A 24,326-nucleotide genomic window follows, 5' to 3' on the forward strand; every position below is an offset into this window, starting at 1 on the left:
CTCTCACATATATCCGTCTTATTTACAACTTCTTAGTGGGTCGCCTTTCCTATGTTTCTATTAACAACTGCCTATCACACCCTATTTTTCTGCTATCCGGAGTTCCTCAAGGATCGGCTTTATCGCCACTTCTGTACATTCTCTACGTTGCTGATATGCCTCCACTACCAGATAAAGTCCATCTTTTTCAGTACGCCGATGACACTGCATTCCTTGCTTTGGGATCGACTATCCAATCAATAAACAAATCTTTGCAAACGGCTATTAACGATTTCCTCCGCTGGTGTGATAAATGGCAACTTACAATTAATGCCACGAAAACCCAGGCGATTGTATTCATTCCCTCTAAGAAAACCTCAAGAGTACGTCGAAATCCCAACCGCCTCACACTACATGTCAACCATACACCTATACAGGCACGCTCAACAGTGACCTATCTGGGCATTACATTCGATAGACATCTAACATGGAAACCACATCTTCAAACAGTCACCGCCAAGGCTTACAATAGACTAAATCTTCTAAAGAGGTTAACCGGAACAACATGGGGCTTGAAACCTACTACAGTATTAAATACCTACAAAGCTTTCCTACGACCGACTCTAACATATGGTCACACTGCTTGGATAGCTGCTGCACGCTCTTTCTACGAAAAGCTCTTAATCTTAGAAAGACATGCACTACGTATTGCATTTCGCATTAAGTTACCTAGCCCAACAGCAGAATTATACAACCGCATTGAGTTTCCATCTCTACAGTTTCATCTTGAAAAGTTACGTCTCACCTACATACACAATCGTTATGAAGCACACCATCCTCTACTTCTGACTACTATGCATCATATGGCACTCCACCCAGCAGCATTTCGATATTTCCATCCACCGCTATCACTCCTGTATACTCTGTACTGCTACACACTACCTCCTGATGCACTAGACCTGGAGTTACTTGCTGACTATCAAATTCATGACCATCTTCCGCTCATCTTTCCATCCTATGTTGCACAATAAATCCATCCACAACTCCATATAACGTATATATTGACAACTAAGTTGCATCTTATACATCATGTAATTGCTCGGCCACCCTTTCCCTGCCTGATGTTAAGGCCCGCAAAGGTCCTTAAGTCTTTGATCGCTATAACAAGCTTTAATAAAGAACTCTGAGACCCTCTCAAAGTCAGGCACATCTACTGTTCTCATACTTCAGTTCCCTAAGAGAGGGCATAACCCTCTAACAGGGTTCTAGCCGGAACGGCTAGTCACTTACCAAAAAAAAAAAATTCATTAATCACATACTTTCCCAGAGCTTAGCTTTGCTCTGCTCTGAAGCGCCACTAGAGCATAGTGACGAGTTTTGTAATTTCCTATCCCACTATCCTGGTCACTGAAGCTTGGCATCTGTGTGTATCGGTTGAGAGACTAATCTAGCCCAACTCATCAGATACCTACTGTAACATATAATCCATAGATTTTATGGATTTTATGTCACTGGTTATTAAATATTTATAGAAAAGGTGTCTCTAGGAATAATTTATATTATATTATTTTGTACCGAAAAAGCTTTTTCGTTCTTGCCTATTCTTTTGTTTTTGTTGGTTATGCCCTCTGGTGGGACGTACTAGCACGACGGATGAACTATCTCTATAGGTGGCCATAGTTGTGCTGGAACGTCCGAGGGAGGAAGTATGAAGGTTGTTTCGCTACTATTATCATAATTTGTGATCGAGTTCTTGTATCAAAAGTTATTCTATATACATAATCTACGAGTGATATTCGAAGTATAATTATGTTAAAGTTTAAAATTCGGATATAATCATGAAGTTTAAAGTGGAGTGCTGTAACCTCATGTCGGCTATTTGTTCTATTCGATAGCACGGATTGGCTTAATAAGGCAGCGAGGTACGTAAGTTTCATGTTTTTTCCTTCCTTCATTATAATTATTCTTACATTTAAAGGGCCGTTTGCCATTTTGTTAGTTTTAGGCACTTTGCCGATAAATTTTCTACCTTTTTTCTAAATTGAATTAGATTCCTGCATTATTACCAATCGGCGTGACTAGTTAGAACAAGTTAGCTGGTACTGAGGCAAATAAGTTACGCTGCTAATTGGATAATAGTCTAAGATTGAATCTATTGAAATTCTCTTTCCACTATTACGAAGACCATAATGAAATACTGACTGTTGAATTGTTAAATGTATGTTGATTATTGGGTTCTTGAAAGTTTAAATATACTGTTTGAATTTCTAAAGGAGATCGGTTGTACGAGTATTATTTTATGAACTCAAATCCTCCTACTACTATTCAGAGATTTATTTTCATAGTGTTGCTTGTTAGTAGCGATAATAGATTAGTATCCTTTCTATATTTCAGTGTGGAATTACGAAACCACTAAAATTAATATCGGGGGAACCGATCGATGTGTTCTCCTCTCCCACCCATACATATACGCTAGTTTTCGAATTTGAGGTTATATATGGTTTAATTGAAATTAAAAAGATACCGAAATTAGCGTAACATAAGTATGGTTACACATTATTCCAGCACAACTATCTTTAATTTTCTGTATATGGAAGGGGTGGTAATCGTGCAATATCACTCGTAGATATACAAAAGAAAAAGTTCAGTATTGCATAATTTATGGTGTATAAGAATTTCAGTATTGCTCGCAATGAAAGAGTAAAGTATACGGGGTGTGAGATTGACACTAGAGGTCTCGGGTTCGATCCAAGTGTTACTTTTGGATTTTCTCATTTGTAAAAGGTTGTTAGTTGGTATATTATTACATGGACTGTGCTATTCTTGTTAAATCGGAGTTTATTTCTTTATTTGAACATAACATGAATCTGTCTAAAGACGAAAAAACTGATGGTAAGCAAAAGAATGTAATAGTGGACGACGAGATTAGTCTTATGAATGTCGCCGGACCTATTAGAGGTGACCGGAGTGTTCCTTTCTCCGATAGTGATAAGGACCTTGAACTGATTACCCAGAACACCGAGTCAATAACGTTAGAAGCCCCAATGGATTTGTCAAAGCCCAAAATGTGTGAAATTGTTTATAAAAGTGGACATGATAAGATAAGGCAAAGGATTTTAAATCCTGTATTTATCAACCGTCATAGTGAATCGAGTATGCCACACCTGCAGGCCAAGGCTCGCGACCTTCAAACAGGTTTTTCTTTATCTCACTCATTGCCTCGAGGCTATCAACCTACTGAACAACATAAAAACTTTTCTTTAGGGCATGGTTTTCAAAACAAATCTGTTGCTATTCCTTTTAAATCTGATAAACTAATGAACTCAATAGCCATAATACCTTTTGAACGAATGATTGCGAATTTGCCCTTTTGTGATGGACACAATGAAGTGTTATTATTCGAGTGGCTGCTAGGTTTATATCAAATTGTAAAGACAATGTTATATTCTTTTGACATCGTATTAATTGCTTCACTTTCTAGAACAGGAGGCGCTTTGAAACAAATTCTTTTAGAGTGCGTTACTAATAATTGTGAGTGGCATGGGGTTACAACTCGTATACGAGAAGCTTTAATTTCAGAAACCGGATTACGTGTAATAAAACAGCATTTTTTAGAACGCTTGCAAGACAGGGATGAAAATATAATGGAATATTTTGATCACGTGTCTGACTGTTATTATATATTATTTGGTGAATATGATTCAATTCCCATATTGTATTACATATTGGGAGGTATGAATCCCCGATTGCGTTATGAACTTTTCCGGTATTCTGAACCAGGAAGTCTTGAGGAACTAAAAGATAGGTTACAAACTTATAATTTGCAGCAACAATCTGTGTTAACGTATGAACGTAAGCTTCTAGAAAACCCTCAACAAGTGCGAATTAAGTGTCATCTTTGTCATGGAAACCATAAACTAGTAAATTGTCCCCATAGACAGCAACCTATTTACAATAAAGGTATTGGTCAAGAGAAAAGAACTAACAATAACATCAGTAATTTTAAGAAAGGAAGTGTGCGGACATTTAATGATAAAATGGTGCATCGCCCCCTTGCAGTGTTTGTTAAAGCAATTATATATGAAAACCATGTTGAAGGTGCAATTGATACTTGTTCGACAGTTAGTTTGATTGACAATGCATTAGTAAAATTGTTGGAGAACAATAAACAAATAAAAAGAAAAAAAGAAAGTTTTGTTGGTGCGGGAATAGACGGGAGAACAGTGATTATTAATGAGTCTGTGGAAATACCTATCCGGATTGACTCTGTTACTATGAATATCAAATTTTTCATTCGCCCTTTTTTGTCTCCAAAATTTATATTGGGTATTGATGCCGTTAAAGCTAATCATATGGTCATCGATACGGTGAACGACGTAGTGATATTGAAGGGTGGACAAGTGCGTGCCCCTATATTTTATAAACGTTACATACCATCAAGTTCAAGCATTAATGAGTCTTCTAAGTCTTTTGTTAGTGGACCAGTCCAGCGGAACCGGAGGGGGAGGATCGAGTTGTTTTGGCCCACGTCTAATCCGAAAAGGTGGCTCCAGAGGGAGGTCACTAATGGATTCCAGGGAGCAATAGGAAGCCGTGGTGTGATGCTGAGAAACGATGGTCCAGTGGTTCATGCCTCGGTTGATAGTACGAGTTCGGCGAGTCGGTCCCCGGTCGCAGGATCGAGCCAGCTGTCCAGTCTTCAGAGGATAGTAACTGAAGAGTCGTTTTCGTCTACTGATGGTACCCAGGCCTCCACAAAAGGAGAGCCACCTGCTGTAGATCCTCAATTGGATAATCCGGAGGGAGAGCTTCAACGTTATGTAGAGCAGTTATATGCTTCGTACTCCGATGTTTTTACTGAAAAGGTAGGCACAGTACATAACTATACTTTAGATATTCATGTAAGCGATGAATCACCAATACGGTTAAAACCTTATCCTTTGCCCCGCCAAGACCAGAAAGAGCTTGATAAGATTTTGGATAATTTATTAAAAGATAACATAATAGAAAAATCAACGAGTCCATGGGCATTTCCTGCCTTCTTGGTGGATAAAAAGACGGGAAATAAGAGACTTGTGATCGATTACTCTAAGTTGAATAAAAGGTTAAATATTGTTTCTCAGCCTTCTCCCATTATGGAGGACGTTCTTTCGGCTTTGAGCAAAGGAAAAGTGTTTTCCGTGGTCGATATGTCTTCAGCGTATTCACAATTATTATTGTCAGAACGTTCCAAAAAATATACTTCTTTTGTAACTCATCGCGGTAGTTATATGTACCGAAAGTTACCTTTTGGATTAACAATGGGTAGTTATGCTTTAATGGAAGTACTTAATAAGTTGTTGTATGAGTTGAAGGATGAAGGAATTGAATATTACTGTGATGATATAATTATTTTTAGTAAAAATGTAGAACAACATAAAGTCTTGCTAGAGAAGGTACTTACTATTTTCCGTAATAATGGGATTACAATATCACCAACTAAAAGTCTATTGTTTCAAACTAAGATAAATTATTTAGGATTTGTGATTTCAAATGGAAACTTGGAAATGGACCCTAAAAGAATTGATGTTATACGAAATTTACCCCCACCAAAAAATCGAAAAGCTTTAATATCTTTGGCAGCATTTCTCCAGTTTTATGGGAAGTTTGTTGAAGGATTTAATGAAATCATGTATCCTATACATAAGTTGCGCAGTACACGGACAAAATTTGCTTGGAAATCAGAGCAGCAGGCCGCTTTAGACAAAATAAAGGAGTTGTTTGAAACTCAGATTGTTTTAAAGTTACCAGAATTAGACCGGAAGTTCATAGTGCGGACGGATGCAAGCACCCGGGCCCTTAGCGGGATCGTCGAACAAATGGATAGCGCCGGGAATATTAGGCCTGTGGGTTTCTATTCGCGAACTCTTAAGCCAGCGGATTTTCATAAGAGTGTGTATCATCTTGAGTTGCAGGCAGTGGTAGAAACTCTTGAACGATATAAATTGTATTTACGTAATCGATTTGATCTTTTGATAGATAACCAAGCATTGATGTACGCCTTGAGTAATGTAAGGCGGATGAAAAAGTATGGCAGCTTATTGTATAGGTTAGCATGCTTTAATTTTGATGTTAAACATTTGTCATCAGTCCAAAATATCGGTGCAGACTTGATTTCACGGATTTATGATCCTTTCAATTTTGATATTTATGATACTACTTTAGGTGAGGAAGAAATTAAGAAAAATTTGTTAAATATAAATTTCTGGAATAATCCCAATTCTTCTATTTCCATAAAGGAACATCAGTTGCGGGACCCTGAATGTTTACAAATTATTGAACAATTGCAGCAAGGTAAGGAAGTTAAATCGTTCAAATTAGTTAATGGTATTCTTTGCAAGAAAACCAAAGCTCATATTCGTCCATTTAAGATATATGTTCCGAACGCTCTTCGGCCTATGATTATGGATTTGTACCATAATGACCCACTATTGGGGTCACACCTAGGGGTTTATAAATCAATCAATAGAATCGCCATGAGATACACGTGGGATCGGATTTTTACGGACGTTCATGATTATATTACTTCGTGTGAATTATGCCAACGCGCGAAAGCGAGTAATGTTACCCCGCGGGGAGAGTTAATCTCTGAAGTAAGCAAAATTATTAATTCCCATTGGGACATTGATACCCTAGGTCCCCTACCAAGAAGTAGGGCTGGGCGATACATATTGATAATTGTTGATAGATGCAGTAAATTTTTAATGTTAGAGCCTCTCAGGGAATTGAAAAGTTCTCTTGTTATTAGGATATTACGTAAATTGATGAACCGACACGGTTATATACATATTCTTTCCCATGACAACGCGTCAATTTTTACATCACAGATTTTTCGTGATTTTCTTGCGGGATTGGGGATTAGAGATTGTCGGGTATCACCTTATTTTCCTGCGGCAAATTCAGCGGAACGTCCGATAAGAGTAATTAAAGATATTTTGAAAACATATGTTCATGATAAACAGGAACATTGGGATAAGATGTTGGGAGAGATAGAATTCTCTTTGAATAATTCTATCCACGAGGAGACACGTGTTTCTCCCATGGAGATGAAATATAATTATAACGTCAATGATCCGTTAGACGTGAAATGGAGGATCGATATTTTATTTCAGAATAAACCAGATCGCGATACTTTGCAATGTGCTATTCAAAATATGGAGAGAGCGTGGCAACGTCGTAAACGGTTATATGACCAAAATAGGGTCCCCACTGATTATCAGGTGGGGCAGAAAGTTCTTTTAAAATCCCAACTGAAATCTTCATTGACAGATAAGATTAATAAAGGATTATCTATGAGATGGTCTGAACCTTTCGAGATCGTTAAGCTGTTGACGAACAACACATTACTTGTTCGGAATGTAGAAAATCCGAGAGATGTGAGAAGAACGCATGTGGCGTTAGTAAAGAGATTTCGTGAGAGGAGGTCTGTACCGTGAATTTTTGGTACTGTACTGTTCCTAACATAGAGAGACCTGTGAGTAATGATATGAGAGTAATATTGAAATTTTCAGTAAATTGTAAATAATTATATTTATATGTATGTAAATTGTTTTTGGTGTTTTCGTACTGTTTGTCTTTTTTTCTATTTATGTAGGGTGGCCACCTGCTAATTTAGTCATGTTTGTTCGGCTTCTTGTTTTGTATTTCGTCTCCATTTGTTGTGAACGCAATGGGAACCCATGATTTCTTGGTATGCTTATGGATTGCTGGAAGGAGGATATGAAATGAAATTTGAAGGTCGGATACATGTATTTGTATTCATGTTATTTTCATCAGGTATTGTGTTATGTTATGAGAATCGGTTTGGAGATTATACCTACATTAGAATTTATTTTTTCACTTAAAAAGAAATAATTATATATTGAAAGTAATTTTTCCATAGGAATTGATATTATTTATTAACATATTATTTGGATCTTATGATTCTAATTTGTCTCTGGTTATAATGACAATGTTTTCTGAAACTTTTGCAAATAGTTTTACTAGTTGGATCCACGGTGAATTCAGATGGACGTATGTGGATTGATAATTTATTTTCTCTTTTCCTAAAACTTTTCCTAGTATGAATGATTTTGTATGGTTGATCAAGGGGGATTTTTTTTTTTTATTTTTAGTATGATTGTTTGGATGAATGTTTGTTCTTTTCTTTCCTATACTAACATTTTTCTAAAATCGTCCACAATATGTTCTTATCTGTAATTCTCTATATTTCTCGATTCGCTCGCTTTCAAAAAAGATTTTTTCTTTTTTGCTTGCGAGTGGGCCGGGGCGAGGGTGTAACATATAATCCATAGATTTTATGGATTTTATGTCACTGGTTATTAAATATTTATAGAAAAGGTGTCTCTAGGAATAATTTATATTATATTATTTTGTACCGAAAAAGCTTTTTCGTTCTTGCCTATTCTTTTGTTTTTGTTGGTTATGCCCTCTGGTGGGACGTACTAGCACGACGGATGAACTATCTCTATAGGTGGCCATAGTTGTGCTGGAACGTCCGAGGGAGGAAGTATGAAGGTTGTTTCGCTACTATTATCATAATTTGTGATCGAGTTCTTGTATCAAAAGTTATTCTATATACATAATCTACGAGTGATATTCGAAGTATAATTATGTTAAAGTTTAAAATTCGGATATAATCATGAAGTTTAAAGTGGAGTGCTGTAACCTCATGTCGGCTATTTGTTCTATTCGATAGCACGGATTGGCTTAATAAGGCAGCGAGGTACGTAAGTTTCATGTTTTTTCCTTCCTTCATTATAATTATTCTTACATTTAAAGGGCCGTTTGCCATTTTGTTAGTTTTAGGCACTTTGCCGATAAATTTTCTACCTTTTTTCTAAATTGAATTAGATTCCTGCATTATTACCAATCGGCGTGACTAGTTAGAACAAGTTAGCTGGTACTGAGGCAAATAAGTTACGCTGCTAATTGGATAATAGTCTAAGATTGAATCTATTGAAATTCTCTTTCCACTATTACGAAGACCATAATGAAATACTGACTGTTGAATTGTTAAATGTATGTTGATTATTGGGTTCTTGAAAGTTTAAATATACTGTTTGAATTTCTAAAGGAGATCGGTTGTACGAGTATTATTTTATGAACTCAAATCCTCCTACTACTATTCAGAGATTTATTTTCATAGTGTTGCTTGTTAGTAGCGATAATAGATTAGTATCCTTTCTATATTTCAGTGTGGAATTACGAAACCACTAAAATTAATATCGGGGGAACCGATCGATGTGTTCTCCTCTCCCACCCATACATATACGCTAGTTTTCGAATTTGAGGTTATATATGGTTTAATTGAAATTAAAAAGATACCGAAATTAGCGTAACATAAGTATGGTTACACTACGCAGGTTGATAGCCTCTTTGGCCCACCTAGACCACTATCCAAACGGGTGGTCTTCTTCAAACCTGTAACCTAGACGACCTTCGCTATGGCTTCTGGACAAGGTACTGGTCATACTGGACTACCTCCCGTTGTTGCTCAGGGACCTTCTCTGACGGCGGCAAAGATCGACAAACGAAAAGCCCGCCAAGAGTCAGAGCCCAGCAGTCCAACGGCTCACTCTACGACAGCTGCTACGTTTTCTGCTGCTCTTCAGATGACACCTCCAACCAAACGGCATCATACACTGAGTGAGTCATCGTCAGGATCAAGCAATATGGATATAGAGATTCACGGGAAGTCATCATCTAAACCAGTAGTCCATTCATTTCTTCTTACAAACTACGATGCCAAGTACCATGATTTAAAGCAGATTTACTTACGTCTACTGAAGTATGTGCCACGATCGGATGTCAAACAGCTAATACCTACCAAGAACGGTATTATCATCCGATCGACAGATCCTAACATGGCAACCACTCTCCGTAACACCTACTCGTTCGAGATCTTTGGCACCTCGGCAAACCTCCAAAAGCTTTCATCCAACCAGGCTAAGCAGCCTCCACCTCCTCGCAAGCCTCCAGCTCTCTCTGTTGTAATACGAGGAGTAGATCCCCAGTTCACGGATGCCGAGGTCGCTGATGAACTTAAGCTGGAGGGTCATTCAATCCTGAAATGCCTCCGCATAAAGAATGCCTCCGGACCCACTTATATGGTCCGAGTACTCACAAACAGTCAAGAGACCGTGGATGACCTTCTTAGCAATGGTGCCTACATATATCTGAAAAGACATCGGGTGGAACCGTCTCACTCACCTCCGCCTCTTCCTGTCCGTTGTGAGCGATGTCAAGCCTATAACTCCCATCACACTAACGACTGCAGGAACCCTTTCAAATGCGGGTACTGTGCAGGTCCCCATTCCACCAAGTCTTGTCCCAATCTCAGTAATCCACCGCAATGCTCGACCTGCCCAGATCAGCATCCTACATACAGCTATAAATGTAAGGCCAAACCAGCTGCAGAGATGCTAAAACCCGAGCTCACTGTACCTATCCGCATTCATAACATAGATTCTACTACTCCTCCTCCTAGCTCTGCACAACAACCCATCACCATCGATAAATTTTTGTCATTTCTCACTGTTACCCTGCAGAACATACATCCATTTCTTCGTCAACATATCTTCCAACAAGTACAACTCGCTGCTAAATCTATCCTGCATGTCAACTTCACTGGCACTTACTCCAACAACTATGCTCATTTTCATTCTACAGTCTATGAATCTGCAGTCTAAGTTCTCTCCCCATCTCTTCTCATTATTTTTCATTATGGCAGTGCATTTTCTCTTTCTGAATATTCGATCTCTACAAAAAAACAAGCCTTTGTTTGAGCAGCTACTTCTGGAAGAACACGTTCATTGTTTTCTTCTCAACGAAACGTTTCTCACTCCTAAAATCTTATGCAAACTCTCACCCTATCACATTCTTCGACACGATAATACCATTCCCACCCGCCGTGCTAACGGTGGCGTAGCTATTGGTTTTCCTCACTCTATTTCACATAGAGTACACGCTACTGGTGATACATCTCTGCCTGAACATCTTATCGCCACAATATATTTCAAACAATGCTACGTCACTGTTGCTACCATCTATATAAGACCAGGCCATCCTATTCCTCTAAGTTTCTTTCAATATATTTCTGACAATTTTCGGACCTACATCATAATGGCCGACATAAATTACCATAGCCGCTCCGATAATCAAAAACGCACCTTCTGCCATTATATCCAGACTCAAACGACGGGATTTATTCATCCCATTCCTAAACCAACTCGACCGGCTTCGAATACAACTCCCGATATAGTCATTACATCACCCAATATTCTCTCCAAGCTCACTCTTTCTGTGCTTGATCCCCTTGGGAGCGATCATATCCCAATTAAAGCTACTCTTCAAAATCCCGGTACATCTCAACCCGCTCCGCCTACAACTCCCCGCACAGTGGCTCGTTTCGACCGTGCCCGTTGGCCTAACTATAGGGAATACCTTTCCAACAGGTTAACACCTTTATCCGCTCCAACTTCAGAGTCTGAACTATACGACACTATTGATGAGATCACTGATAGTATTCATCAGGCGTCCTTGCAGTATATCCCTCAGACTACAATTGATCCCTATAGGCCAAAACTACCGCCACAATACTTACCTTTAATACGTCGTTCCCGCCAACTTTATCGAGATTTCACTCGCACGGGCAATCTGGAATCGCTTCGTCAACATCGTCAATACCAAAGGGCAGTTCATAATTATCTCGTGGCATACAAGACCAGAAGCTGGATAAAAACGTGCAATACCCTCTCTGATACAGCACATCCAACTAAGTACTGGAAACGCTTTCATCAGCTCACCGGTAACACCACTCGCCCTTCATACCCACTCATTCTCAATGATACGCCATTACACTCTGACGTGGACAAAGCCAATGCCTTCGCTGACCAACTTCAAGGTGTCTTCACGCCTCTTGGACCTGCCCTCTCAGCTCCCACTCATCCTACTGACCGGCTCAATCTCAACTCACCATCACTCCAACCTCATGTTGATCATCTTCTCCCCGACAATTCACCCTTGACAGCTCCTGTTACCGTCACCGAAATTACTACCACCGTCGCTCGTAGACGCACCACCGCTCCCGGGCTAGATTCTATTACGTATCGTCATATCAAAGAAGGGCCATATATCCTCCATTATCTTCTGTCTCTCATCTTCACGTTCATCCTCCGTACTGGTTTCATCCCCAACGACTGGAAAACATCTAAAACTTTAATGATTCTGAAACCGAACAAACCAGCTTCATCTGTGTCTTCTTATCGCCCAATTCAACTCACCCTTGTTTTCAGTAAGATACTCGAACGGATACTTGTCTCTCGTCTACACACCCATCTCGCTGATCACAACCTAATTCCTTTTCATCAAGCCGGATTCCGTCCGAATTACAGTATTAATGATCAACTACTCCGCCTGACCACGTACATCACTGCCCAGTTTAATCAATCTAAGCCTTCCTGTCTTGTCCTTTTCGATTTAGAAAAGGCTTTCGATAAAGTTTGGCATCTTGGCCTTCTCTATAAACTATTTTCTTTTCGACTGCCAATGTGTTATATTCGCTTCATTTACCATTTTCTCTCAAGTCGCATCACCTACGTTTCCATTAATAATGCTCACTCTCACCCTGTATTTATCCATTCTGGTGTTCCTCAAGGCTCTGCTCTGTCCCCGCTTCTTTACTTACTCTATGTAGCTGACTTCCCTACTCTCCATCCAAATGTCAGCCTTTTTCAATATGCGGATGATACGGCTTTTCTGGCAACGGCAAATACCATTCAACGCATCAACCACATTCTTCAAACTGCCATCGATGCTTTCCTTCAGTGGTGTGATACGTGGCGCCTCAAGCTTAACGCCAATAAAACTCAAGCCATTATCTTTCTACCACCAGGCAAACGCAGTCGGGTCCATCGCAATCCCTCAAACCTCAGTATTGAGATTGCAGGTACACCACTTGCTGCTAGTCCCACAGTCACGTACCTGGGCATCATCTTCGATTCACATCTGAAATGGACTGCTCATCTGAAAAGTCTTGCTCTAAAAGCGACCAACCGACTAAACTTACTTCGACGCCTAACTGGGACTACCTGGGGACTGAAACCTAAAATCCTACTTAATACCTACAAGGCATTTTTACGTCCTGTTTTGACTTATGGCTTTACAGCCTGGCTTTCCGCACCCGAGGCATACTACCGCCGACTCCAAATTCTTGAGCGCCACGCCCTACGCCTTGCCTTCCGAATTAAATTACCCAGCCCTACCCGGGACTTGTATGACAAAACACCTTTTCCACACATTCTCTATCACCTAGAAGACCTCAGACTCAGGTACATTACGAAGCGATTCCAGACTCACCATCCATTGCTCTTTGATGCTATGCACCACGAAGCCACTCTCCGTAAACCATCAACAATTCTCCGGCATTCTCCACTCTCTCTGCTGTTTACTCTGTTCCACTACGTTCTCCCACCAAATAGTCCAGACTTTCAACTTCTTGAAGACTTCCTCATTCCACTCCCCCCACCACACATCATTCCATCTCATGTTGCACAGTGACTTCCCCGCACTAACAGGGCTTCCTTCGTCTCCATTACGTCCAGAGCAGCCCCTGGACAGAAGATAACACTCATTCGTCTCTCTAACCCTCGTCTATGTATTGTGTTGTGATGTCAAGTGCACCTCATTGTTTCATTTTCATTTTCACTGATGCTCTACTCTCTCCACTCTCATATTGAATTGCTCGCCAGTGTACATTTCCTTTTCCAGACCTGATGATTATGGTTAAAGGCCATAATGTCCTCTAATGATAATGAAGTTCAAATATAATAAAGTTAATAAAATCTCCTTTGCCTGACAAAAATAGCCTCACACCTAAAGTTCCTGTCAACTCTGCATCCCAAATAAAGGGCGTAACCCTTTGGGTGGGTGCTAGCTGCGGCTAGCAAAAACAAAAAAAAAAAAAATTCATTAATGTAGTATTAGTAATGCTTGTTATAATATATTATTTAATATCTGCTTTTTATGTTATATATGTTGTACTTTCTTCCCACCTTACAGAATGATTATGATCGCAAAGATCATAATGACCTTATGGAATAATGAATAATAAAGAATAAATAAATACTGTATAACCTAACCTCACTTAGACCATCCATGAATTTTCATTCCTCTCAGTCCTTCACTTCCTTTCCTAGAAGAGGGTGTACCCCTCTAAGAGGTGGCTAGCTCTTAGCTAGCCTTAAAAAAAAAAAAAAAAAAAAATTCATTAATGCTCCGTCATTCATCTTTCGTGTTCAAAGTTGCATGCAGCAAACGCTGCCCGTTTTTTTCCTCCGCTATTAATTTCGTGGCGCTACATTCGTTCAGTCACATATACAGGACGTTTCAATAAAACCATTCCAATAGGTAAGTATATACATAGGGTAAATTAAAAGGTAATTAGTTATTCTATAAGTTAATTAGTTTAAAATTCTATAAAATTATTGGTTGCTTCCTATTAACAAGGTGCAAGGTAAATTCGTAATTAATCTAATAAAAGTGCAAGTAAAATTCGTAATTACAAATTAGTTTCATTGTGCAACACATTATGTATATGTAAATCATAAAAAAAAATCGTAATTAGGGATTCATCTCATTGTGCGGAACATTATGTCGTACGTAAATAACAATTACATATGTAAGTCATATAAAAAATTAATTCATATTATCATTAACACCCCATACTCTTTTATAAGTTCAATTACATACATCGTACTCGTTCATGAGTTCAATTGCAAAATACTCATTGCGCTATTAGCGTAATTAGACTCTCATTGAAAATACTCATTACTTCAATTACCAAAATGGTATATAAATTCCCTATTATCCTACTGAACTCCCATAAGCTTAAAGAAATTGAGAATCTCAGGTCAGTAAATTTCTTAAATTGAGAATCTCCCGCCCTAGCCATCGGGAAAATCTCGTCATTACTTGGTACAATTAAAGGCTGCATATCTAGAGCTTTTGGTTCTGTATATTCTTGAAATTCTACAGTTAAGTTTTGTATAACCACCATCACGTTTTACCCAATCCTCAAGTTTTCTGAATTTTTAACAAGAGGAATTCAATATATCATTACGAAACTTCCCCGCCCCTCCCCCCCAAAAAAAGGACTACGGAATATATTTAAGTTAAGCTAAATACAACTGCACAACAAACATGACTGAGTTATTAGCTTTTGCGCTTCTATCGGGAAGTCCGGGATTCAACCAGCATTCGACCATTCTGACAAAGGTTTTCTTCATTCCATCAGTGAATGTAGAAATAGTGCGTGTACTGTGAGTTGGCCGACTTCCTTTCTTATTATTTTTAAATCGTTATTATTACTAATTACCAGAAGTGACGGTTTTGCGAAGGTTAAGGGGGCAGTCTTTCGGACTGAAGCCCGTTCCCCAAAGTTACGGAATGTCTGCAACAAACGAAATATCTGTTGTTATGTCTTTACTCATAAACTTTAAGATCCTGTCAAATAAAAATTACGAATGTTTAGAAAAACTAAACATTAGTAAGAAAAATCCTTCCCAAAATACTTTTCTAAATCCGCCACTGATTCTCAGTATAAAATGATTTTTAAGGTTGTATTCGGAAGATTATTGCTAAACATATAAACGAAACCAAATATTAGTTATGCCTGTACTCATGGGCGGCGATTAGGGGGGCAAAGGGGGGCAGTTGCCCCCGCACTTTTTTGAAGTAACCCATTAATGTATATAGTTTTATTTAGAAAAGTAAAGTTTTTGTATGTATTTACTGGTTCATGAAAGAAATGGTGCCATATATTTGCCGTTTCGTGAGTATGTGTTGGTTGTCTTCCCGTGGAGTAAAGCAAAACTACAGAAATTGCATTTTAATTGCCACAGATTATAACCACAAAATTAACCTATTGGAGCACAATTTCAGCATACTTTCACTTCTTACAAGGGCTCGATATATTAGTCAGCCGCTTTGAAACTAACCAGAGAGCATTTTGCGAAAGAAAGAAAAAAAGTCTTTCACAGGTTATTTTTTAATTGCACAAAAATTGACAGTTCCTAAAATGTCTTTTCTTCTTTCTAAAGTAAGGGGAAAAAACATAATAAGAAACAACTTCTATATTTTCCATTGTTTTCTAGTGCAATATATGAATGAAGTTGTGTGTTAGGGTTGTACGAGTGTATATAGAATTAAATTTAGTGAATTCAACGTGATTCTAGGTTTTAGTGTTATTTTGTATAAATAGAAAAACGGGCAAGTTTAACTTTTGCGCTAGAAGCTAGAGTACTAAAAGCTCTTAGAAATGAAACACGGATGACAACCTAAAATGGTCTAGAGAAGAAAAAAGATGTCGATAACTCAAAAGTAAAATAAAGTTAAATAGCCTCTAAAATTGCCCTCAAATACTACATTCTTCATGTTAGCTTTAATTCGTAAAATATGTGCTCCATCCATCTTGATGGTGAATTTCAGAGCGAAATATGGCATTTAGGTCATGGAATTCTTATCTAACTATAGAATATACTATAAGAAAGCTATTTAAATAGAAAAATCATGAAAATGAAAAAAGCCAAAATTTCCAAAATTCTCGTTTTTTTCCAAAAAAGCCGGCTTTTTATGTAAAAAAAACATCGATTCAAAAAAGCCGGCTTTTTTGCATCTGTACCTAGGTATATTAGTTTAAAAAGTAAATACCGTTTCAAGCTAAATGATCAACACTGTATATGTAATTATAGAAATTTTGTTTGTTGATATTCATATCTTCATTTGTTTATCCCAACAGTTCCTGAAGAAATGGGTGTATTCAAACAGGAATATATGAACAACTGGTACTCGCTCAAATCCTACTACTTTGCTAAGTCATTTGTGGATTTACCGCTTCAGGTTAGCATTTCATAGTATTCATACCAGTAATTTTGCTGTATCTAAATCCGCAGCCTTCATTTTTGTCTAGTTACAACTGTCTACAAAGCTTTTCGTATAGTCATCATCATCATAGGTATTCTGCCTTTATTGGCAGGTCACTTGCCGCAGCTGAGAAGCTTCCATGCTCCACGGTCGTCCGCTAACCTTTTCGTCTTCGCGTATGATCTTTCTGTTTTAATATCATCCATTAATTGCAGTCTCCTTCGCCCCCTCCCTCTCTTTCCCGCCACCATACCCTCAAGGACGTACCTCATGATACAATCTCTTCTTAGGCAATGTCCCAACCAGTTTCTCTTCTTCTTCCTAATAATGTCTAAAAGTGTTCTTTTCTCACCCACCATTTCTAACTCTCTCTCATTCGTTTTCCGCTCGACCCAACTAATTCTTTCCAATCTTCTCCACACCCACATTTCGAAGGCTTCCAGTCGATTTTCGTCACCTTTACGTAATGTCCACGTTTCCGCCCCATACAGTACAACACTCCACACGAAGCATTTCGTATAGAGAGACTAGAAAATCGGATACGCAATTTATGTCGTAAAATTGTTGAGCACTCACAATTAATACGAAGTCCTATCTGAAAGTAACCTTCGATAGGTTAAAAAAGTAACAACAAAGTAAATAAGAAGAATTTATTATATACATCTGAAAATTACATCTTCGCTCTATTTTTCAGCATAGTTTCCATAAACATTCAAGCACTTATCATACCTCTGCACTAGTGTAGAAATGCCATAATTATAAAACTCTCCAGTCTGTGCCTTGAACAAGCCTGTGACCGCATCTTACAGCTCCTCACTCATCGCGCACAGTACTTCATGTAAGCTAACCTCTGTGTCACTACATCATACTGTATAACACAATCCTGGAAATTTGTAGAAATTCATCGGAAAGCTCCGAGTTTGTGAAACGTCGATTTTCACGAACTTGTCAATCAATTTTCTGAACGAATTCATCAGTGACCACTGATGGCCTGCCCTCTTCTGTTCGTCATGAATGTTTGTTTATGATGTTACAGAGTTCCCGATGAATAACTACTGCTGAATATAGTTTGCCGTAAGAGAACATATAACAGCTCGCACTTCGAACTTGACGGGGTTTTCTATTGCAGCACACATTTTGAGACGCTACAAAAGTGGAACTAGTGAGCAGACAACCTTCGCTCTACCACGGCTGGATGCAGACTGACCTACCGCGCATGTGTGTGCAAAGATGGTAGCCCTGTCCCCACTACTTCACTCATAGTGAGCAAGCGGATGTTACTTTCCGAACGCGCTTCGTACATTCTACGAAAGATCTTGACAATAACTTTTAGTTCTTGTAACCATGGGCGGAGTTAGGAATTGCCTCCTGGGGAGCAGACCTTTTGTCTGCTGGGGGGCACGGTAAATACAAATGAGAATTGAAGGATCTTATAGGTGACATTTTTATTTTCTGTAAAAAAAAGTTGGGGGCAATGCCCCCCTATTCCCCCCATAACTCTACCTTTGCTTGTAACATATTTTCCAGATAATGTTGGGATCAGTTTCTGCACTAAAATAAGTAGGCTACCTAAAGCTTTTCTATTTCAAGTGTGCCCCTGCTGGCGCTGCTGTCAATGTGTGCTTTTCCGTACTTCCCTCAAAAGAGGAGGGACAAGTTTATTTGGCTGAGGTCCTTCAGCGAACAGGGTTGCCATATTGAAACATTCCGAATTATATCACGGGCTTCGCTGTGCAATGTCTTATTAGACATTCTAAGTATCTTACGATCTTTACTCGCCATGACCAAACGACTAAATGACAAATTGGCAACACAGTCGATGTCATTCATTTCTCTCCCCAAAGTAAAGGGAAGCAAGCAGCGGCGGCGGGACCGAGTCCGATGTATATTTCACATATTTTTCGAGAGCACATTTGAAATAGAAAGACTAATAAAATTTAAAAACTTGGGCTGAGCTTAACGAAGAGCCTTAAAAGTGCAATTAATTAGTATTTACAGCAGTGTATTATTTCCATTGTACCGTAAGAAAGGAATTAGAAATTAAAAGCACTTGGAATTCTCAGTGTTAAAAGAAATACAAGATGTGATCATAAAGTGCGATGAATGTAGTTGCACAGTGCCATCTATCGACGTTGTATCCATTTCAACTAGTAAGCCTGGTAGCCTAAACAGTTGGTACAGTCCGTGTCGAGTTTGAACGAGTTGTGACATGTTAGTTGGCTTCCAGAGGCAGAAGAGTGAGGACGTGTTAAGAGTGTCTGTCCCGCGCCAATATTAAGTTTTGTTCTAAGTTGCAAAAAAGTGCCAAAGAAACTCACGAAATGTCAAAATCAGCGTATGGCAATGAAGCGGTGGCATTGAAGACAAGTGGTATGAACGATTGAAAAGCGGCTATGAGTCGGTTGGAAACGAGTAACGATCGAGACGTTCTTCCACGTCAAAAACAGATGTAAACGTGCAAAAAGTGGCAAGAATGATTTGTTCAAACAAGTGAATGACTATTCGAGAGCTTTTCGAAGAACTAAACATCTCCTATGGGTCTGTGGAAAACATTTTAACCGCGATTAATTGGGCAAATGCCTTCTTTTTTTTTTTACCACAAAAACACACTGTGCCACAATTTAATATTCTTGTCTGACAAGAAAAATATTCTTCTCTGTCCACATCCCCTTACTCACCAGATTTAGCACCATGTGACTTCCGGTTCTTCGTAAAAAAAAATAGAAAAAATTAAAACCGTGCTTAAAGGAAAACGTTTTGACACCATTCCTCGATTCCTGACATTGGGAGGGTCACGACAAAGTAGCTGAACGTCTTCCTAAAGAAGCCTTCCAGAAATGCATTCAACGTTGTAATAAGTGCATTGCTAGCCAAGGACAGTACTTTGAAGGAAATGAAGTCAAATTCCATGTAAGCTTATTACTTTGTTTCTAATAAAGTGACTCACCGTACTTTTTCATTACACCTCGTATGTAAAGGTCTTAAGTGTTTCTGGAGCATAAAAAAGATACGAAATATTGGCGAAATGCCAGCAAGATTTACTAGTAATTTTTCTAATTGATTCTAAGTGTTATAATAACATATAAAATTCATAGAGTATTTTGTTTTAAATTGTCTACCAAAATTTAATTCTAGTAGGTAAGTTTATGCGATGTATCTTGATTTCAGATTTGCTGCACATCATTGTACTTTATCCCGCTATATTACCTATCCGATCAAATACTAGAGATCTCAAGGATATGTATGTTATGGATAATGTGCTTTTTAACGGTTGATATGGGATATTATTTAGGACAAGCGCTAGGAGCTGCATTTGGAATTGAGGTAGGTTTGTTCATTACTGTTGTTGATCTCTCTCAGATACAAAGATAATTAATTACATGAGTCCAAATCAACGATATTCTTGAAATCCATTTCTGCATATCTTGATTTTAAAGAAGAATTTGTCTTGTACATCCTTTTCATGGCAATTACCATATAGTTATCAGATTAAACGTAATTACTGTAAATACCTTTAGTAAACTGGTAGTTATGTGTTACATATGTATTCCGTTCTAGGTCCCATAATTTTCCCCTCCACATTGCTGGATCCTAAGTTCGTGAATATGTGATCACTAGTGCTAAACTAATCGCTTTGTAGAAGCAAATTTTTTAGAAACACACAATATTATCCATCTTCTACTTTCTCTTGATCGATGGGGTAGATAGCTTGTCTTCCATGAACCCACGTTTTAACTTGGATCGATGATCTGATCACCCTACTATGATTTCTGTTGATTCTTAGCTTATCTTATTCACAAAATCATTCATTTTGGTCTCAGTTGTGCAAGAATATGAACAAATTTAGGACAATATTTTGGTCAGATCTGGTTCGGAATGTGTACAAATTTTGCGTGAATTAAAAACACCCTTCGTGGCTAAGCGGTTAGCGTACGTGCTTTTGGCGTGGGAGACCCAGGTTCGATTCCCGGCGGGAGCTCATGTAATTCGGATTCCACGTTAATCAGTAGGTTCCGTCTCATATAGCCTCAATGCTGAAAGGGACGTTAAACTCAAAATCAACTCAACTCTACTAAAAATACATAGTACATCAATAGAAACATTTATTAAGCATAAACCGTAGAAAACAATCATAGACACTGAAATCAAACCACTGAAAAATTAGTAAAAATAACAATAAAAGAAGTTCATTCCTACGGATGATATTTCCGTTCGTACTCCTCACAAACTACGAAAGCGGTGAAACACACGATTAATTATTTTAGATAAGACATCCAAGCATTTTTCATGTGTTTAACTTAAAGAATTCCGAGGTATAGTCATCTTGTTATAATATGGACATTTTATTATAATAATTGTAATCTTATTCCTGTCTTCCTGTCCACCCCATTTTCTTTCCTTCTACCTCAAATATACAAGAGACGCTGAAACACGTGCCTTCTTATTTCAATCGAGAATATGATATATACACCAATTTAGCGTCTTCACAGATTTCGAGATATAGATATCTTAATATAATAATTGCCACCTCTATTCCTCCTTCCTCGTCGAATTCCCAAAAATTATTTCTTAGTGGTACCTTACGTCACAAATTGTATGCATGGCTCAAATTTGAAGTTTCTAGCTTAAGTGGTTTTGGGCTGGGCCTTGATTAGTTAGTGAATCACTCAGGACTTCTTTTATAAAGAGAGATGCTATATACTGTAGCTCTTTATCTAAAATATATGATATATACACACATTCTTCCGATTGTGGATTATCGCTTTGTTTCTGTAGAAAATTAAGGAAAAAACAATTTAAAAATAATTGAACTTTTTCTTCTTGTTTGGTTTTTGTTGGTTTTGATCTCGTTTCAGATACAGCCAAGAAGCTCATCACCTTTGGGCTCTTGACTCATTATTTTAGGATGAGAAAAAAAAAAAACATTAAGGGTGATAATCACGACGGGGAAACTCCACGAAGAGCAAAAGCCACGCAACACGAATCCCTTTTCCCTTTATATTTTTGATTGCTAATTTTTTGAGTAAATATTTATGAAAACAAAAACTAGAAATTTAAGAGGTGGCTGAAGGAGGCCGAAGGGTGTGCTAGACCGCCTTAGCTACTCATTAGCTACCAGCCTATCCTACAGTTTGTTCATGTTGGCAGTTATAGTGCTGCCAAAATGTCTTGAGCCGTGGCAAAAATGCGAACTAAAGCTCACACTCACGCGTTGACCCAATAAGGGTTCAGCTCTGCTAAGCAAGAGAGACTTAGTGAAATGGAGTAGAATTCCTTCAGCCGATAACAGCGTCTGGAACGGAAGACTAGGTGTCAAGTCAATGTAGTATAACTTTAACCTTGTGTAAGTATTATTTAGAAGTGCATCTAGCCCTACGCTACTGGCATTTGCCGTGACGAATAATAACGTAACTGAGTTTGAAATGCTTAAATGAGAAAAGGGTAATAGGAGATGTTTTGTGCATTCAGCAAGAGCCATATCATTTTACGCACATAAAAGTAAAGTGTGTTAAACTGAATTTAATATCTTGAATAAACTTGCAAGAGTTTCATATTTAGTTTTGTTTCAATTTGAACATTCTCTACAACCTTCTATTTTAGAGGGGGCAAAATATAACTTAGAATGGATACTACCAACTCTAGCTCCTCCCTGGCTATAAGCCTGAGTATAACACAGAGTTAATTTTGTTTCCAGATATCAAGATACGCGCTAATGTATTCTGTATGCATAAAAAAAAAAGAAACATTGCTTCACTTTTGCAACACTTTAAATATTTTATTGTCTCTATATCGTTTCAGGTTGGCATATTGGCATTTGTGGTGGTAACAGTTCCAATGGGACCTTTGAGCGGTTTGTTTCTTTTGTTAAGTTCAATGAATTATTTTGTGCTTACACTTACGAAAGGTTGCTTCGTAAAATACATGTTCCATGGAATTCTGGTTTCTATATATGGAAACAATCGTCAAACACTTAATTGTGATTTGGATTACTGCCACTTTAAATATCCAACAGAGATTCTGAAGCTGTTTTCAGTGGAAAGTTCTTATTGGGAAAACCTAGTTGCTTTAGTAGTATTTGATATACTAATGAGATTAGTTTTTCTCTTCACCATGGTTTTCAAAGTGCGTAGAATGTCACATATGCGAAAATGATAAGATATTTGTATTTTGATAAATAAAACTTTAGTCTAATAATGTCTTATTTTTTCCTATATATTTTGTAATTCTCCAGCATATGTTGCTTGTGTTTTGTTAATTATATGATCTTATTACGACTGTTTGTTTAATTTAATATTATTCTACGATTTTTTTAGTTGTTATGTAGTGTTTAGTTTATCGTTACTCTTTTTATTTGAGTATGTCTACTGCCGTGTCGTGACAAAACGCTGTAACTTTGGCGAAGAAGTTTTGCGAAAATGAGCCTTAAAGTTTTCATCCGAAAATGTGATCTGTATCGTGTAGAAATAGTGTATCTTGACTTTGGAAACACGTGGTTACATGTAATGTTACGTAAATGCATGTTGTGTGATTAAATTTGGTGAAAATTGATTGGTTGACCATTATTGCCTAGTTACACTGGTTCTACACGATACAGATCACATTTTCGGATGAAAACTTTAAGGCTCATTTTCGCAAAACTTCTTCGCCAAAGTTACAGCGTTTTGTCACGACACGGCAGTCTAGCTGCACTAATATACATATTTTTTTTTGTGTATGGCGATATAAGTGATGGATAATAAAAACTAACTCCGAAATATTGTGGTTACGATACGTCTAATTCACAAAAATCTAACTCCATATTATGTTAATAGTATAAAGAAATCTATCCGAAGATTCCTTTTCCGATCCTCTAACCTTCTATCCGATAAATTGTTTATGGTTAAAGAACTGAAGTTAGTATTATCTAAAATCAATAACAACGCAGCCCTAACTTAAATGATCTCCCATATTTTCATTTTAACCCCTAACTTGAGGAAAGCATAATAAAGATATTCATTATGTATAATAGTACTTGGAAAACAGTAAAAATCCCGACTGCATAGAAGCTCTTGGTGGTGCCTATCCTAAAACCTATGGGATTATCTACCAGTTATTGACGTATTGTTCTATTGTCTTGCTTATTCAAAATATTCGATTAACTTAGTTCCTTGAACACAACCAAATCTTATCACATAATGGGAGTCAGAAAGAAAATAGCTCCATATACTTTGCAATGGGACCACTTATAATCTACATTTGGAAAACCTATCAAAATAAAAATAAATTAATGGCCATCAGTAATGATTTTTTTAAAAATATATAAGATTCGATAATTACAATTGTTAATAAAAAAAATGTACAGATAAACATTTCTCCTTCAATCATTAGAATAGTATGTAATATGA

General features: G+C 37.8%; 1 protein-coding gene across 1 annotated transcript in view; it reads left to right on the plus strand.

The window, feature by feature from the left end:
- LOC145689294 (ATP-binding cassette sub-family G member 1-like) overlaps positions 1-23,211 on the plus strand; it is a 125,765-nt gene extending 102,554 nt beyond the window's left edge. Inside the window, exons 11-13 of the mRNA XM_081763433.1 lie at positions 16,817-16,917; positions 20,110-20,265; positions 22,741-23,211. Coding sequence (XP_081619559.1) covers positions 16,817-16,917; positions 20,110-20,265; positions 22,741-23,094 — 611 coding nt within the window. The 3' untranslated portion in view covers positions 23,095-23,211. The remainder of the gene's footprint in view (positions 1-16,816; positions 16,918-20,109; positions 20,266-22,740) is intronic.
- Positions 23,212-24,326: the final 1,115 nt, after the last annotated feature.

This window comes from Thermobia domestica, chromosome 7 (assembly GCF_964235325.1).
Source record: "Thermobia domestica chromosome 7, izTheDome1.hap1.1, whole genome shotgun sequence".
NCBI lineage: Eukaryota > Metazoa > Arthropoda > Insecta > Zygentoma > Lepismatidae > Thermobia > Thermobia domestica.